At 41.8% G+C, this 18,456-nt stretch overlaps 1 protein-coding gene across 1 annotated transcript in view; it reads left to right on the top strand.

The window, feature by feature from the left end:
- Positions 1-18,456, top strand: part of GLRX3 (glutaredoxin 3) — a 112,997-nt gene that overhangs the window by 53,588 nt on the left and 40,953 nt on the right. The window contains exons 5-6 of the mRNA XM_033942404.1: positions 14,414-14,586; positions 17,505-17,566. Coding sequence (XP_033798295.1) covers positions 14,414-14,586; positions 17,505-17,566 — 235 coding nt within the window. The remainder of the gene's footprint in view (positions 1-14,413; positions 14,587-17,504; positions 17,567-18,456) is intronic.

Here is an 18,456-nt window from a genome sequence, read left to right as displayed (position 1 = left end):
CAAATATATGTTTTAAAAGGTGATAAGTACGCATGCCATGTCAATAGAAATGCGTGCAGAAAAGACAGAATTGATAATAAATGACTGTTAGTGTTAAGTATGAACGAACTGTGACGGAACATAAGCCAAGACTGAATGAGCAAGATATAGATTGATATTCCAGTGCAATAGATGAGACATTCTAGACCAGTGTCTCTCAAACTTTCTCGAGCCAGGACACACTAAGGTAGTGGCCAAGGCTTGAGGCTTCCAGAAGTGTGTGGACGTCACCGTGATGACATCACGCATATGTGTGACATCATCACATTGACATCCGCGTATGTGCAGAGGCCCTCCAGATGGGCCCTGAGATGCCAATAGGGGGTGCCAGCAGGGAAGAGGGCCAGAGAGAAGGAGAGGCACTGGCGCCAGCTGATTGCCTACAGCAGTGTTTCTCAATTACTTCAAGCTAAGTACCCCCTAAGTCTAACAAATATCAACTGAGTATCCCAACCACAGACATCCCTAGGCCCACCCAAGCTCTGCCTCAGATCTCATCCCATTTACTAATTATAATACAATTTTTTCCATTCATTTTTCATATATACACAATATACACAGCAGATATAAATTCTCAAAACTCACACATTTCAATCACTATATTGAAAATAAAATCATTTTACCTATCGGATATCCTTTAAAGGTGAGACCGGGAGGCCAAGGCGGAAGCCGGAGGATGCTAGAGAGAAGGGGGAAACATGCAAGTAGAGAATGACATGGTGGCTGTTAGCCACGGGTAACCGGCCAAAACGGTGGGGGAAAAACTGTGCTCACCGTGGAGCGGTGAATGGCCTTGTCCCCGCAGTTAAGGGAGGGAACGTGCGCGGTCACCTATTGCACTCCCTCCCTACTGATCGCTGCTGCTGCTGCTGCCGCCACCCAGTCCTAACATCTCCCTACTCCCTCCCTGCCCCTTACCTTCATGGCCGCGATTTCTAAACTGCCTTCTTACAGCAGCCGGAGCGTTGAAGCTGTGTGTGGCTGCCGTAAAGGTCATCTCTGACGCAACCAGAAGTTGCATCAGAGACAAGCTTTCTGGCAGCCATATGCAACTTCAACACTCCTGCTGCTGTAAGAAGGCAGTTTAGAAATTGCGGCCATGAAGGTAAAGGGCAGGGAGGTTTGTCAACACAATTGTGCATTGCAAGCAGGAAACACTCCTGCTTGTCGGACCGGGCCTGTTGTCTGGGGGAGGGGCGCGGGTGCATGGGGGAAGCGGCTAAGAGGTGTTCTCGCTACGAGGGGGGGGGTGAAAGCACCACGAAGGTAAGGGGCAGAGAGGGAGAAAGGGAGGAAAGGTGGGGTGGAGAGGAACAGATGCTGAAGGGAAATGGGGAAGACAGAGTGGGGAGAAGGACGCTGAAAGGACATGGGGAAGACAGAGTGGGGAGAAGATGCTGAAAGGACATGGGGAAGACAGAGTGGGGAGAAGACGCTGAAAGGACATGGGGAAGACAGAGTGGGAGAAGACGCTGAAGGGAAATGGGGAAGATAGATTGGGGAGAAGACGCCGGCAGGGAAGAAGACAGAGATGCCAGACTATGAGGGGAGCGGAGGGAAGAAGATGGGTGCCAGACCAATTGGGGGGGGGGGGTGAAGGGAGAGGCACAGTGACAGAGGAAATGGAAGACGCAGAGAGAAGAGAGACAGTGGATGGAAGGAATTGAATGAGAAGATGAGGAAAACAGAAACCATACTACAAAGGTAGAAAAAAAAAAATCACAATTTTGGTGTGAATATTTTGATGACGGCCATCTTGGATTTTTAGCGATCTTTTTGTTTTTTTCTAAAGTTCCCTGTTTCTTCAAAACTGTAAATTTTGCCTAGAAACCTGTTAGGATGTTGTGCCACGTGGCGCAGCTGGGGGGGGGGGGGGGTACAGCATCCAACCTAGTTTCTCCCCTGCTGAAGCAGGTGACCAAACATTAGATTGTGAGCCCACAAGGACAGATAAGGAAAATGCTTCATTACCTGATTGTAATCCGCTTAGATAATTTTGATAGGTGGTATATAAATACATAAAATAAATACATTAAAAAAAAATAGTTGTTGCTTTTGGGGCTCGGCACGGCTTATACTTCCATCAGCCAGCCTGTGGACTCTTTGCAATCTAAGAAACACAAACGTAAGTCATCTAAGGGTGACTTTATGCCCCAGGAGCTGGACACTTTTTTTTTAAATTTATGAAATTTTTGTGGTCGGAGTTTCAGAACAAGTGTTCCTCCCTGAGCAGTCTCAATCAAGTTTCAAGTTTATTTCAAATTTATTATACCGCCCACTCAAACCTTCTGAGCAGTGTACAAAATACCTTAACATTATACCAATTAAAAAATAATTTAGTCTAAAACAAACCAGGGGGAGAAAAAAAAATAATAATAATAAAAAAAAAAATAGATCAAGAACGATTAACAGACACGGACGAACAGGGACAAAAGGGAAGATGGGATTAGAAATTACAATTGATAGAAAAAGAGAGAACACTTAGTGGCAGGGTGCCTTTGGGCATGTCTTTACCTTAACTTGCTGCGGCTTTTGCGCTACCTGATTCTGATCTGGGGGATCCGGATGCTGATATTTCCTTTACTGATCCCTTGTTAGCAGGTACAGCGCTTCCCGGAGCGGGAGATCAGGGGCTGTGTGCAGATCTGTGGATCCCTCTGGAGTCTTGGATCCTGTGGATGATCCTACTGTACTGCACCTATTTAAGTTCACGGCTCTGCCGGACCTTATTTCTGAGTCGTTGCAGGAATTGAATTTAGTCACTCAGCCGGCTCCTTCCACTTCTTCCTCCTGGCTATGTGGTGCTTGCTTGCAGATAGCTACCGTTCCCTGGCACCCAGATATGAATGTTCTGGTTCTGAAGCAGTTTGACTTTCTGGAGGATTCTCTGAAAATTTCTAGAACTATATCCCGCTTGTATCCTGTGACACAGGAGTGTCACCAGCTTTTGGGTCAGCCCAGGGTGGATTCTTTGGTAGTGCAGATCACTAAATGCACCTCTCTCCCCAGTGAGGGTGGTGGTGTGTTAAAGGACATGTAGGACCGCTGTGTGGATGTGGTCCTCGGGAAACGTTTTGATGTAGCTGCTTTAGGTATCAAGGATGCTTCGGCGATGTCTTTTGTGGCACGTGCCTGTCTCTTGGCTGCGTACCCTGGAGAGGGAGGCAGTGGATCCCCCTCAACTTCTGATGGCTGGGACAGATTATATGGTGGATGCATTGTATGAACTCATGAGAGTTTTGGCAAAAGTGTCAGCGTACTCTATCTTTGCTCGCTGAATACTCTGGGTTTGACAAAGGGCTGGTGATTCCACTTCCTAGGCTACATTGGCTAGGCTGCCTTTTAAGGGGCAGTTATTATTTGGCAAAGGTTTGGATGTCCTTATGAATTCTGTGATGGACCATCACCTAAGACTCTGCCCAATAATAGATCCAGACCCTACAGGGGTTCTATTCACTCTAATTTTCATGGCTCACAGCGTTCCAGAGTCACAGCGTTCGCGGCTCATGGCGTTCGCAGAGATTTTCACAGGGCTCCTGACAAAGGTATACTGGCTACAGGCATTCCCAGCCTTCCACCTTCCGTTCTGTGCCTTCTGCCAGAAAGGCTCAATAGCGCCAGGCCCCTCTGCAGATAGGGGGTCGGCCCTCGGCGTTGCTTCCTGCCTGGATGCACATTACGTCTGACTAGTGGGTCTTGTACATTATTCGGTAGGGCTATAAACTGGAATTTGCTTGACCTCTGACAGATTGGTTTGTGAACTCTCCTTCAGGTTTCAGCGCTTGCTGGATATTCAAGTTATAGAGCCAGTATTGCCCGACCTCTTGGGCTCAGGCAGATACTTCATATATTTTATTGTGCCAAAGAAAGGCTCAGAAGAATAGAGGCCTCTTCTGGATCTTCAGCACATGAATGTGACTCTCAAGATTCCTCGATTCCGAATGGAGACCGTGCGTTCGATCATTGAGGCAGTGGTCCCAGGAGAGTTTCTTGCCTCTCTGGATCTCACGGAGGCATACTTGCACATTCCTATTTTTCCGGCCTACTGCAAATTTTTGCATTTTCATGTGCTGGCACAGCATTACCAGTTCTTGGCCCTGCCCTTTGTGCTGGCGACAGTGCCCTGGACCTTCACCAAGGTGATTGTGGTAGTGGTGGCTTACCTGTGAAAGATGGGTTTCCAGGTTCACTCTTACTTGGACAACTTGCTGATTAGAACTCCCTCACTGACCGAGAGACAGCACACAGTGGAGCAGGTGCTCCAGGCACTGGAGGACCTGGGTTAGATTGTCAATTTCAGGAAGAGCCATCCGACACCCACATAATCGCTAGAATACCTGGGAGTTCTTTTCAACACGGTGATGGGCCATGTCTATCTACCAGAAGCCCATATGCAGATACTGTGTGCCCAGATTTTTTTCCCTATTACAGCGGCCAGCTCTGTAGGCATGGGATTATCTTCAAGTTCTGGGAACCATGGTTGCCACACTGGATGTGGTTCATTGGGCGAGGGCGCACATGTGTCCTGTTCAGCATGCTTTGCTCTCTTACTGGGCTCTGCACAGGGATACCTTGCAGGCCTGTCTACCTTAGACTCTGGAAGCCCGAGCAAGCATGGACTAGTGACTTCTCCTGCAATCGCTCTGCAGGGTTGTACTGCTACATATTGCCTCCTGGGTTGTGGTGATGTCAGATGCTAGCTTTTGGGGCTGGGAAGCCCATTGTCCTATTTAGGGATGTTGGATACCCTCTCAGCAAAAATGGTCAATCAACAGGTTGGAGCTCAGAGCTATTCAACTAGCTCTGATGAGATTGTAGAAAATTTGGGAGGGTCAAACAGTCAGGGTCTTTTCTCTGACAATGTGATGGCAGTAGCCTACGTCAATCGCCAGGAAGGGACCAAGAGCACTCTTCTGGATCAGGAAGCCCACCTTCTTTTTCTTTGGGCAGAACATCATCTCCTAGCACTGACAGCAATGCATATGATGGAAATAGACAACATTCAAGCTGACTTCCTCAGCAGACAGACTCTGAATTTGGATGATTGGGCCTTGTCCCCAGAGGCGTTCCAAGCGATAGTGAGGCACTGGGGTTGGCCCCGCTTCAACCTCATGGTCACAGTAGGAAACAAGAAGCGGATTGCTTCTTCAGTTAAAGATCTGAGCCTGGAAGCGAGGGGCTCAACACTCTAGTGCAGCCGTGGCTTCGTGAGATTTTCCTGTATGTCTTTCCTCCTTAGCTGATGATTGGCTGGGTCATTCGACAGATTGCGGCCTATCATTCTGGTGACTCCAGATTGGTCTCACAGACCATGGCGCGCAGATCTGATGCGTCTGTACAGGGGTCACAGCCTTTGGCTAACGCCTATCTAGACCTTCTCACATTCTACGAGTCCCTCAGAGTCCAAGGTCTTTAAATATTTTAGCTACCCTAATTTATTAAATGGAAGTGAATGACTGACAAAGTTATATGTAATAAAGTTAAAGGATGGGATGAGTCTGGAACCCAGACTTTCAAACTGCACAGTTGAAATGTGGCATAATTCCTTCAAGTCTCTGTGTTTTTTTTAATATAAAGTTTGTGTGTGTGTATGTGATCTGGTAGAAGGGGAAAATTCAAGACAGAGATGATGATGATGACTTAAGAATAACAGGATAAAAAGCTGCAATTTTTTAAAACTTTTTTGTCTTATATGAAACCTTATGAGTAGTGCTTTGTTCTTACCATTAAATGTGTATTTGGGCTTTGTTCCAGGATATCAGCTGAAGCCTTTTGTTATAAAAGTGAGACTCTATTGTTGTTTTATCCCAGAGCATAGCATTTCCACTCTGCCACTTTAACCCTTAAAATGAAATACTACCAATCAATCTTTCTAGTCTGCATGTAATTGCCTACAGCTAAAATAAAGCTTTCTTTTCAGCCTGGTACAGTAGAAATGAGCTAATATATTGGCAACAGACTAACCATCAGCAATCAGCCTTTAGCTGTTTACTAATGAACTCCCAGATGAATGAGAAATTTCAGATTCTCTGTTTTACTCCAGGCTGTACATGAACTTAACACTTCAGCAATAGAAAAATCACAAAGCAGATACTACAGAAATAAATACTGCTGTATCACATCACAATAAATTGAATTTCACAGACACTGTACAGATTAGACACAAAGCAAATTCATAACATTATGGTTTGATAAAGTTGGACCTTATTAAATTGTTTACTTTTGGAGGGTCCCTTTGACTTCTATTTATAGATAAATCTTAATTTTTCTTTCTGTATCTTAAAAGGTATGATATTTGTTTCAGATCTTTACATAAACTTGCTTAAGCCTTGGGATTACACTGATGACTTTGTACTGATTATACAGATATTTACTTGCTCCTTATAATATGGTTCTTATTTGCTTTATAGCAGCAGTAAGAGTGTAATTTTTCGATGACTGATCAACACAGAGAGCAAATCATTAAGATGCCTTTTTTAGTTGTGATTTATGTTTTATTTCTTGCAGGTATTAGTGATATAGGGTTTGTTTGGGTTTTTTTTTTTGGTTCAACAGTTTCTTCCATCTCAATCAAAAGTAGCCTCCACTGGATAACGGTGCCATGAACCTTCATTTACATCCACTTCTCAACTCTGTTAGCCCAGCTGTTGCCAAGGGACCATACCCCAGGGCTCTTTATCAGAACACAGCACTCATGAACCCTGAATCTAGCCGTTAGGTTTTCCTATTGCACAGTGACTGGCAGGAAATTATCTGCTGAACCTTCGCAGAACAAAACCCTAAGATAATTTTTAGATATGTAAATGACAAGAATAAAAGGTCCACACATGCAAATAATGAGTTATGCTCAGATATATCTCCTGGGATAGAGATTTAAAGGGGGAGGGGTCATTAGCTTGGGCATGCCTCAAAAATAGACACAGGAGATGCCTCATAGAAAGAGGATGGAAACATAACATAGCTGTTGAAGTGTTATCTTGAATATATGTGGAAATTCAATCGTGTAAGTCAGACTAAATGTAAAAACGCATTGAGGATACTGCTATGATAGCCTAGGACCATTCATACCACGTTAACACAAAACATTCATTAACATCACACCATCAATATAGGAAATTATAAAACAACGGAGAAAAATAAACCTCAAGTGTGAGAGGCCGGGACTACACAAGTACCCGAGTCTATTCACATCATCACTGGTTTATAAAAAAACTCCGTGTACATTTAAATCAATACTTCTTCATTCACACTCAATAATTTTTTAAGAGTTTTCAAAGAATATTTTCAAAAGTGTTTCAGGGTGATATATAAAGACCTATTCATGGCATGAACCAGATCCCAAACTAATCCTAAACAGCACGAGGGCTACAGCTCAGCTAAACAGGTGTATGCAATTTGTTGAGGCATGGAAATTTGGAGCACAAGAATGAGAACAAATAACCACTCATCTGAAAAAACCGGAGTGTCCCAAACACTCCGGTTTTTTCAGATGAGTGGTTATTTGTTCTCATTCTTGTGCTCCAAATTTCCATGCCTCAACAAATTGCATATACCTGTTTAGCTGAGCTGTAGCCCTCGTGCTGTTTAGGATTAGTTTGGGATCTGGTTCATGCCATGAATAGGTCTTTATATATCACCCTGAAACACTTTTGAAAATATTCTTTGAAAACTCTTAAAAAATTATTGAGTGTGAATGAAGAAGTATTGATTTAAATGTACACGGAGTTTTTTTATAAACCAGTGATGATGTGAATAGACTCGGGTACTTGTGTAGTCCCGGCCTCTCACACTTGAGGTTTATTTTTCTCCGTTGTTTTATAATTTCCTATATTGATGGTGTGATGTTAATGAATGTTTTGTGTTAACGTGGTATGAATGGTCCTAGGCTATCATAGCAGTATCCTCGAAGTGTTATCTTGAACATGAGTGATGGGAACAGAGGCCGATATTGGACAGACTTCTATGGTCTTTGTTCCGCAAATCACAAGATAGATAAAGTTTGGAAAACTCTAGTGTGTTGGATCATTTTATTGAAAGTGGGGGTGCTGTACAGCTTAGTGGAGTGTGTGTGGGATGTGTGTGTGCTGTGGGGGAAGGCATGAATAGTAAGGTGAATACTGTCAGCAATATTTGGAGTTTTGGTTATAATCCCATATCATCCCTACCATGTTTATCATGTTTTACTGCCTATATGGTTGGAATGGTGGTGACTTCACAACTGGCACTTGAACATAGGTGACTGTTACCTACATAGAGATTACATTACATTACATTAGTGATTTCTATTCCGCCTGTACCTTGCAGTTCTAGGCGGATTACACCAGAAGATAACTGGACATTTCTAGGAAAATTACAATTTTGAGAGGGGCTGGTTACATAATTGAGTCATTGAGGAGAAATGCAATTGAGTCTTTGAGGAAAAATTACAAGAGAGGTAGATAGTTGAGGGGGAAATATACATGGGGGGAAAGGAAGAGGGCAGATTGGATGGACCGTGAGAGTCTTTTATTCTGCCGTCATTTACTATGACTATGTTTTACAATGAGAGGTCATATCTGTAGCAAAATATATTAGCTCTTGCACCTTCCCCAAAGCCCACATAAGTAGCAGCTATATGTTTAGACCTGGAGTCTTAATCAAGGATCAGGTGCAGAAGCTGATGCTAATACTCTCCATCATCAGAACCCATGGAGGGGCATAATCTAAAAGGACGTCTAAGTCCATTTATATCCATATCGCAAGTCATCCAAAGTTAAAAAGAGCCTAAGACACATTTTCAAAAGATACGTCCAACTTTTTTTTGCTTTCGAAAATTGTCTAATTATACGTCCTGCCAATCTGATCGTCCAAGCCATTAAGTCGTCTATCTTTATACCACATTTCCGTCCAACATTCCGTCAAATCCAAAATGCCTAGAACAAGCTCTGTTGAACGAGGGAGGGGTCTGCAAAGTGATGGACTGCACACCCAGACATGCCACCTAAATAGTGGGGTACCTTACAGGGCACTGCTGTGAACTTCACAAAAAGGGTGCCATAGTTTCTCCTCACTACAGCTCCCTTATAGGTGACGGTGAGCCCCCCAAACCACCTCCAGAATCCCCTAGATCCACTTATCTACCACCCCAATGGCCCGTATGGCTGCAGGAGCCACTTATATGCCAGTAAAAAAGGATTTTGGAGGTGTATAGGGCAGAGCACATGTTTCAGTATCAATGTAGTGATTACAGGGGCTTATGGGCATGGGTCCTCCTCTCTATGGGTTCCTAACCCACCCCCAAGACGACTTAAGCTGCCTCTGGGCTGGACGACTAGGCTTTCCTATGCCATGATGGTCTAGAGGCTGAAATTTAAAGTTGTGAATAAAATTTTTATGGGGGTGGGGGTGTTGGTGATCACTGGGGTAGTGTGTGGGGGTCTGTGTTATGTGTTTGCAGTGCTTATCTGGTGAGTTTAGGTGGGTTTTTGTGACTTAGACCATGTTTTACATGGTCTGAGTCACAAAGTCCAAGTTCCGTCTAGGCTCTGTTGTTAAACTTTCGGTTATACATGCTGTACGACTAAGTCTAAGCCGGCCCACATCCCGCCAAATTCCCGCCTTTGACACGCCTCCCAAAACGCCCCGTGTAGCTTTGGACGTTGAGCAGCACTATGAAGGCCTAGGTCATTTTTAAATATGTCCAAAACCCAGTTTTATTATCAGCGCTTGGACGTTTTTGAGAAATGTTCGTCCAAGTGCTGACTTAGGACGTTTTTTGGACGTTTTTCTCTTTTGATTATGAGCCCCTTAGCTCTTAGCTGTTTCCAAAAGTGGCCGATTCAGGTCACAAATTCCTGGCAAGATATCAAGAGGAAAACAGATTTTATACAGTTTATCCCAGAAATAAGCAATAGATTTTCCCAAGTCCATCTTAATAATAGCTTATTAACTTTTAGGAACGTTTCCAAATCTTTTTTAATCCTTGCTAAGCTAACTGCTTTTACATTTACTTTTTGGCAACAGAGTTTAATTACATGTTGAGTGAAGAAATATTTTTGCCGATTTATTTTAAATTTACTACTGTGTAGTTTCAGTAGCTTCATAGTGTGTCCCCATCCTGTATTTTTGGAAAGAGTAAACAAGATTCATGTCTACTCATTTCATACAACTCAATGTTTTATTTTTTTAATTTTAAATCTTTTTATTAAGTATTTAAAATAGAACAATACTCTGTACAACTATAAAATATTGAATGGTTTTTGTTGATTATTGTTCTACACTTCTCAGTATTTTATACATTGCTATCATATTCTCCCTCAGCCATTTCTGCTGAAGAACTGTAGCCTTTTTAGCCGTTCATCATAGGGAAGTCATTCCATACCCTTTATCATTTCATCACCCATCTCTGTACCTTTTCTAATTCTACTATATCTTTTTTGAGATGTCGTTATCAGAATTGCATACAGTATACAAGATGCAGTCACATCACCGAGACACCAATGCATTATAATATTCTCAGTTTTGTTCTCTATTCCTGTTCTAATAATCCCTAACATTCCATTTGCTTTCATAGCTACCACTGCACATTGAGCAGAGGGTTTTAGCATATCAACAATGACACCTAAATCCTTTTCTTGGGCTGTGAATCTTAATATGGAGCCTTGTATCATGTAGCTATAATTTGGGCTCATCTTTCCTACATGCATCACTTTGCACTGCCAAAATAGAGGTTTCAACCTTGGCCCGGAGCGCTAAATGCTCCAACGCTACTCTGACGCTCATAGGAATTCCATGAGCATTGGAGCAATTAGTGCTCTTGGCTGCGGTAGAAACCTCTACTGCGGCTTACTAAATGTGTGTATGTGTGTGTGGGGGGAGGGGTAAATGACATCTGCTACTTGGATGCCCAGTCTTGTAAGATCCTCTTGCAATTTTTTCAACTTTGATCCCTATTTGCTACTGCTCTGCTGGGCATCCAGGTTCAAAATGGTGGTTATGACCCCATAGCCCTTGTCTTGCGTAGGTACTTGTGCAATATTTAAGATGCCAAATAAACTAAGCAACTGCGACTCTGGTGGTACATGGGACAGCACTACACATGTCTAGAAAGCTCAGAAAGTCAATGTTCCTATTATCTCAGAATTTAAAGGAGATATGTGTCTGAATTGAGCGTTCAAGCAAAATTGTAAAATGTGCTATGTACAGGTCCCTTTGACTATGATTCAGTTAGCAGGCTAAGGGAACGTAGTTACTAAGATGCAAAAGGTAATAACATATGATATTTATCTCTTGATATATATTAAATGGTAGAATTTTATATTATTTTGCCATAACACAAATTTCCATAAGATGCTACATCAGTGTTCTTCAACCTTTATACACCTGTGGACCGGCATCGGTCTGCGGACCGGCGGTTGAAGAACACTGGGCTAAATTGTGGGCCAGTCCCGCCCATCTCTACCCAATCTCCACCCCCAGACCCCGCCCCATACTAGTACTAATTGAAACACTATTTTTTCCATTCATTTTTCATAGATACACACAATATAATCTTATTAACAACACATAATGGTTAACCACAAAATTAAATTACACAAAGCACACTGACAGCAGATATAAATTCTCAAACTTTACATAATTCAATCACTAAATTCAAAAATAAAATCATTCCACCTACCTTCGTTGTCTTCCTCCCTCCATGCTATGCCTTACCTTCTGGCCTGCTCCTGCCTGGCCATTTTATGCCACCCCCAGTGTTATCTTCAGGCCGGCTCCCTCTTCCTCACTGATGAAGTGCACAAAGCTGCGGGCAGTGGCTCCTTGCACATCCCATGCCTCATCTGGAAGCCTTCCCTCTGATGTTGCGATGTCAGAGAGAAGGCTTCCGGTTCAGGCACAGAATGCACATAGGAGCTACTGCCCATGGCTTTGTGCACTTCATCAGTGAGGAAGAGGGAGCTGGCTCGAAGATAATGCCGCATCGATTGCACCGTGGACCAACGGTTGGAGAGCACTATTTTGGGCCTGATACACGTGCCGGCCCTGTGAACCGGCAGAAAATTTCTGTGGACCGGCACAGGTTCATGGACCGGTGGTTGAAGAACACTGTGCTACATAACGTTTTCCAATTTCCACTCTCTTCAATTTTTCCAGTTCCTCGGTTTCACCTTTTTCATCTACACTGATATTCAGCTTCTTCTCCCACTAGATTCTCACTCACTATCTTATTACCCATCCATTTCTGCGAAACTGGACAAAACTGATGACTGGCTTGCCTCCAACAAATTGAAAATTAACTCTTAGAAAACTGCAGTAATACTCTTCTCTTCAAGCAATCTATTTCTAAATCCATCTAACTTCAGTATGAAAGGCACCACTTTACCATTTACAACAACAACTAAGATCTTAGGAGTTGTGATAGATAACACCCTATCTTTCATTTCCATCTCTCAAAGATATCTCTTTTTCTTTTCTTGCTGTTTATTAAATCTTCTCTATTCGCTCACTTCTTCAGCCTGGCGCTCTCTGTATTGTTATACACTCTCTAGTTCTTTTGAAGTTTGACTACTGTAATTCTGTTCTTATCTCTCTTCTGAGTTATCAGCTTTTTTGGTTATAATTAGTACAAAACACCGCTCTCAGATTACTTTACTGTCACTCCAAATTTGACCATGTTACACCTCTTTTAAAAGCAGAGCATATTCTTCCTGTCTTTTACCAAATCCCTTTTATATACAACATTCTTTCCTACCAGATTCTTTCCAGTGGTCTTCCATCTTTCCTGTTCAGCTTTTTAGTTCAATATTCCCCACAGTGAACTTTGCTCATCACATCAACACTTAACTGACTTTCAGGCAGCTATTTCTCGATGTCCATAGAAACTCCTCTTTTTTCAGTCATGGCCCCAATTCTTTGACACTCTTTCCCTTTCTATCTTCACACAGAAAGCTCATTCCTAACATTCAAGACTCAGTTAAAAAGCTTGTTTTGCTCATTGCTTTATTTTCAGTCCTTGTTTACAATGAACGACTTTATCACTGAACAAGAATATTTTATTTACCCTAACGTCTTTTACGTTTTTTTTTCTCGCCTTTTTCTTGTTCTCATCTTTTGATTTTATTGTAACCTTTCCCCATCGTTTCTTTTCCTTGTGTACCATTGACATCTGTAATGTCATCATTAGTCTACCAGTTTTTGTTACCCTCCTACATATTATTTCATTGTATACGGCTTAGATTTTAACCTTGGTTTTATATTGGCAGTATATCAAATAAAATGAACTTGCACTTCAAAGTATCTCATTATTATGTAAATTAATGAAGCTTGTTTTGAATTTTTGTAAGCAACATTTTATCCATGGAAAATAGTGCCATATATGAGTTGGCATTTTTACTCCCTGGTAGTGTCAGGTTGCTAGCATCTTTAAAGCGATGGTGCTATAATGGCATTCAGTCATGGACCCACTACCCCAGAAAGTATCTCCCAGCTCCTCCTGCCAGAACAGAACACCAGGAAGCAATACATGAAACAATATCCCTCCCAGAACACTCCCCCTTGATCTAACATTAGGGAAGGTTCACTGGGTTCTAGCGATGAGAGTAATTCCCAGGTTTCTAAGTTCAAAATAGTACCAAATTACTCCTAGTTGTTGTCTCATAGTACTACTTTCAGGGGTCAAACTGCCATACTACACAAAATTGATCACAAGTCCTGCAGTAATGAGGCAGGTTAGTGTAACTTCCTAATGGGCCCTTTTACCAAATTATAGTAAAAAGAGGCTTTAGCTCATGGTTACATCTATCATTCCTGCCCACTAAAGTCATTTTTATCACATGGGTAAATGTCCGCTTTTTCAATTTTTTTTAAATTATTATAGGGCTCTTAGTGCATGAGCACTTACCAACACCTATTTTGTAGGTGGTAAGGGCTCATGCACTAATCGGTTAGCTTGCGGCACTATAGTTGCGCTAACCAATTAGCACAAAACATGCCTACTCGCTGCTCCCAACCCACAGCCAGTTCTAAAAATTAAAATCAAATTTTTAACATTTGGGAAGAACGTGCTGATTCAAAAATTAGCATAGCTTAGTAAAAAGACCCCTAAGTATTTGGGCAGTGGAACATTATCCTGATCATTAAAACACTGAGTTCAACAACGTTGTAATTCTTTCATCTTGAACAAGTATCTCTGACTAATGTACTGGTTTATTTTGCTGCTGATAAAATTTTGCTCATAAGAACATTTAAAGAAAAATTGTGCTCTTAAGCATGAGCAATTCTTAATTAGGTGATTTTCTATTTTTTTAAATTCAAGATTAAACATGAACATTAGTAACAATGTTTTAACAAATCATTTGTTCTGAGCATTATTACATAATTTTTCTTCTATTTACAGGTTTTAGCAAACAGATTGTTGGGATTCTTAATGACCACAAAATTGTCTTTAGCAGTTTTGACATCTTTTCTGATGAGGCAGTACGACAAGGACTGAAAACATTTTCTAATTGGCCTACATATCCTCAGTTATATGTTGCTGGTGAGCTGGTTGGAGGATTGGATATTGTAAAGGTTAGTCACACGCATTCTTTATTGTTTGTGTTCAGAATATGTATGTATGTGTAGATATGTGTAGATATGTATATATGATTTATCCCAGGACAAGCAGGCAGCATATTCTCACATGTGGATGACATCATCCATGGAGCCTCGGTATGGACAGCTTGAAAAGTGCTTCGGAACTTTAAGGTTTAAGTAAAGTTCACAAATTGCCCGCACCATGCATGCCTGGTTGTGGTGGTGGCACCATTGAGAGCTCAAAATCTCCAGGTATTATGTATCTGGACACTTCGCTGATATATGCTACCTCGTCACAGGGACTGCTTCCAGCGAATCAGTTAAAAATTATCTAGCTTCAGCAGTTGGGCTTTGATGTCACTTTTTCCCTAATTACAACTTCAACCCTTGTAAACTCTGCAATTTCTTGGCGCTCTGCTCGACACCATTCAGCTCAGAGTGCTTTTCTCCTCAACAAAGACAAAACTTTGATTCAGCTTTCCAATCAAATCTTTCAATTTCCATCAATCTTGGCCAGAAACATGATGATGTTCCTCAGTCACATGCCTTTCATAGTGCATGCCATTCCATTTGTGAGATTTTATCTCCGGACACCTCAATGGTCTCTCGCATCTCAGTGGTCTCAAGCTCTCAACCCGCTGTCTCAACAGATTACTGTCATTTCAGCCATATCTGCAGTGGTGGAAGATCTCTTCAAAGTTCTCTAGAGGGTTATTCTTTCCAGCTTCTCTACATCAGAAGGTTCTCGCCACAGACTCGCCCCCATATGCTTGAGGATCTCATCTGGACGGTCTTCGTACATGGAGTTGCTAGTCTGCCCAGAAATAGCAGTCCCATATCAATCTCTTAAAGCTTAAGGCCATACATAATGCTCTAATGACTTTTTTCATCTTGTAGCACTCATGTCCTTCTAGTCAGTAAAGACATTCAAGTTGCAATGTATACATAAACAAGCAAGGAGAAATGGGTTCTCTCCTTCTTTCTCAGGAGAACCAGAATATTTGGATCTGGGCGATTGCATATTTCTCATGGCAATGTACATTCCTGGGAACAGAATGCTCTTGCACACAAGATCAGCAGGTTTCTTCAGCCACACGAGTGGATGCACGTTTCTTCAGCCACATGAGTGGACGCACAACTCTGTAGTTCTTCATTACAAATTCTCTCAGTGGGGGACTCCTCAGGAACACCTATTTGCTTCCCCTCACAATCAAGCTGCCCCAGTTTTACTCCAGGCAGTTCGTTCTTCAGCATCTGGCAGCAGATACTTTTCTACTGGATTGGATGCACAAGTGTCTCTGTTCGTATCCTTCTTATCCTCAAGACACTTGTCAAGCTCATACAGGAGTCGGCCATCATGATTCTTATATTTTCTTGGTGGCCCAGACAATCCTGGTTCTCCCTTTTACTTCAACTCAGTATCAGGGAACCAATGCCTCTTCAGGTTTCGTCCATCTCTTCTTACGCAGAATCACATTATCTCTTCTGCCTTTACATTTGATTGATACCTCTCGGGCTGACATTGGTTGAGGTTTATCTTTCTCATTTTGTTAGACTTATCTTAGAAGAACCCAGAAAACCATCTACACAGCACTGTTACCAGCAGACATGGACATGGTTTTCCACCTGGTGTATTCTTCATCATCATGATGCTCAATCCACCTCTGTATCTTCAGTATTGGATTCTCTTCTATATTCTCCATTTCAGGTTTCAAGACCACTTCGATTAGAGTTCATCTCAATGCTATCTCTCTTTTTCATAGTCTGGTTCATGGTTAACCTCTACCTGCTCATCCTTTTGTGTCCAGATTCATGACAGGACTTTTCAATGACAAACCTCCTTCAGTAGTTTGGGTACTCCATATTGTTCTCTCTAGGCTTAGGAAGCCTCCTTTTGAATCGATGTCTTCGACTCATTTTCGATATCTCACTTGGAAAATGGTCTTTCTCTTCTTCCTTATCTCTGCTCGAGGAATAAGTGAACTTCCAACACTGTTGGTGGATCTACCATTCAGTGTTTCATCCTGACAAAGTTGTGCTTCCCATCCGAAGTTCCTCCCAAAAGTTGTTCTAAATTTCATCGCAATCACTCTATTCTACTTCCAGTATTCTTTTTCTAAGCCTCATTCTCATCCTGGATCATACTTTGGACTACAAATGAGCTTAGACTTACTACTTACAGAGAACTCAGGTATATAGAATATCTCCTCAACTTTTTGTCTCCTTTAATCCTACCAAGTTGGGACGTCCTGTATTCAAGAGTACTATTTTTACATGATTAGCAGCTTTCTATTCCTATTGCTTAAATCTGTAAAGCTGTTACTTGGTCCTCGGTTCATAAATCACACTTATGTCTGGAATCTTCTTCCAGACTGGATGGCTACTTCGGCCAAGCAGTATTGCACAGTTTATTTTCTTAATGGCCAATACTCCCTCCATCCCATTCTAGTAAGCTAGGGAGTCCCACATGTGAGAATATGCTGCCTGCTTGTCCTGGGATAAAGCAGTTACTTACCGTAACGTGTTATCCAGGGACAGCAGGCAGATATTCTCATAACCCACCCACCTCCCCTGGTTGGCTTCTTAGCTTGCTTACGGAACTGAGGAGCCATGAGCCTGTGTCGGGTGGGAAGGCACTCGCGCATGTGCGGTCTGGGCAGTTTGAACTTTATTTAAATCTTTAGTGGCAAAGCACTTTTCAAGCTGTCTGTACCGGGGCTCTGTGGATGACGTCACCCACATGTGAAAATATGCTGTCCCTGGATAAACACCTGTTACGATAAGTAACTGTGCTATATATGATATATAATTTTTTAATGTTCCAAATATATGTTGTGTATAGCTGTTTTATAACTAATTTCCCAAGTAGAATATATATTTTTTCACAAACTAGAGAAGTTTATATTTTATAGGAACTTGCACAGTCTGGAGAATTGGACAAATTATGCCCCAAGGCAAAAAACTTGGATGATAGGTAAGAGCTGAAATTTTTTTTTATTTGCTGAATGTTTACTACGTACTATAATTTAATGTGGATTTTAAAAAGTCTTCTAGTTCATCAAAGGATCCCCCAAAGTGGTTTATAACAGTGTAAAAATTCATACAAAGTTATTAAATGCATTTGTAAATTAACCTTACAGAGCATCTAACTTGATCACAATCATTGGCACAAATGCAACCAAAAATTCATAGGTTCTTATTTTTAGCCATGTTCTAGCTGTTTTTTTTCTGTTTGGAATTATTAAACTATTTATATATTGGGATCCCTTTAAATGGACCAGCAAACCCCCCCACAAGAATACCAAAACAACAACAAAAAAACCCAAAGGTATCACAAAGGTGCTCTGTAGTCACAATGACAAACAACCTTTTCTTGAGACATGACTTGTGGTTTTTCCAAAATCACTATACCAATCAGCAGATACACTAGTTGCATCAAGAAGCTGTCTTGAGAAGTTGGAGTAGTACTTAGGGAGGGATTCATCAACGGGCTCTAAGTGATTTAGTGTGCACTAATGATTAGTGTCTGCTAAATGCTAAGATGTACATTATAATCCTATGGTCTTAGTGGTTAGCGCATGCTAATCATCAATGTGCGCTAAATTGCTTAGCACCCATTAATTAATTCCCCCCTTAATGCCTGTATTTGGGAACTTGAGCCCCAGCATTAGTACTACAAGACCATTGCTAGTGTCAAGATGCCGTTTTGAACCAGGTTGGCAGTGGGGTTTTGAACCAGGGAGCATCTGGGGTTCACTTCTGCCTGCCACTTTACCTCCATGGAAACCCCCAGAAAGTCCACAAAAAAGGAGAAACAATACAATTCCACCATGGGATCTTAATGTTGTTCTCTCCAGGATTATG

Source organism: Geotrypetes seraphini, chromosome 4, assembly GCF_902459505.1.
Source record: "Geotrypetes seraphini chromosome 4, aGeoSer1.1, whole genome shotgun sequence".
NCBI classification, from domain to species: Eukaryota; Metazoa; Chordata; class Amphibia; order Gymnophiona; family Dermophiidae; genus Geotrypetes; species Geotrypetes seraphini.
Note: the sequence above shows the minus strand (reverse complement) of the source record. Positions and strands in the feature narration are given on the sequence as shown.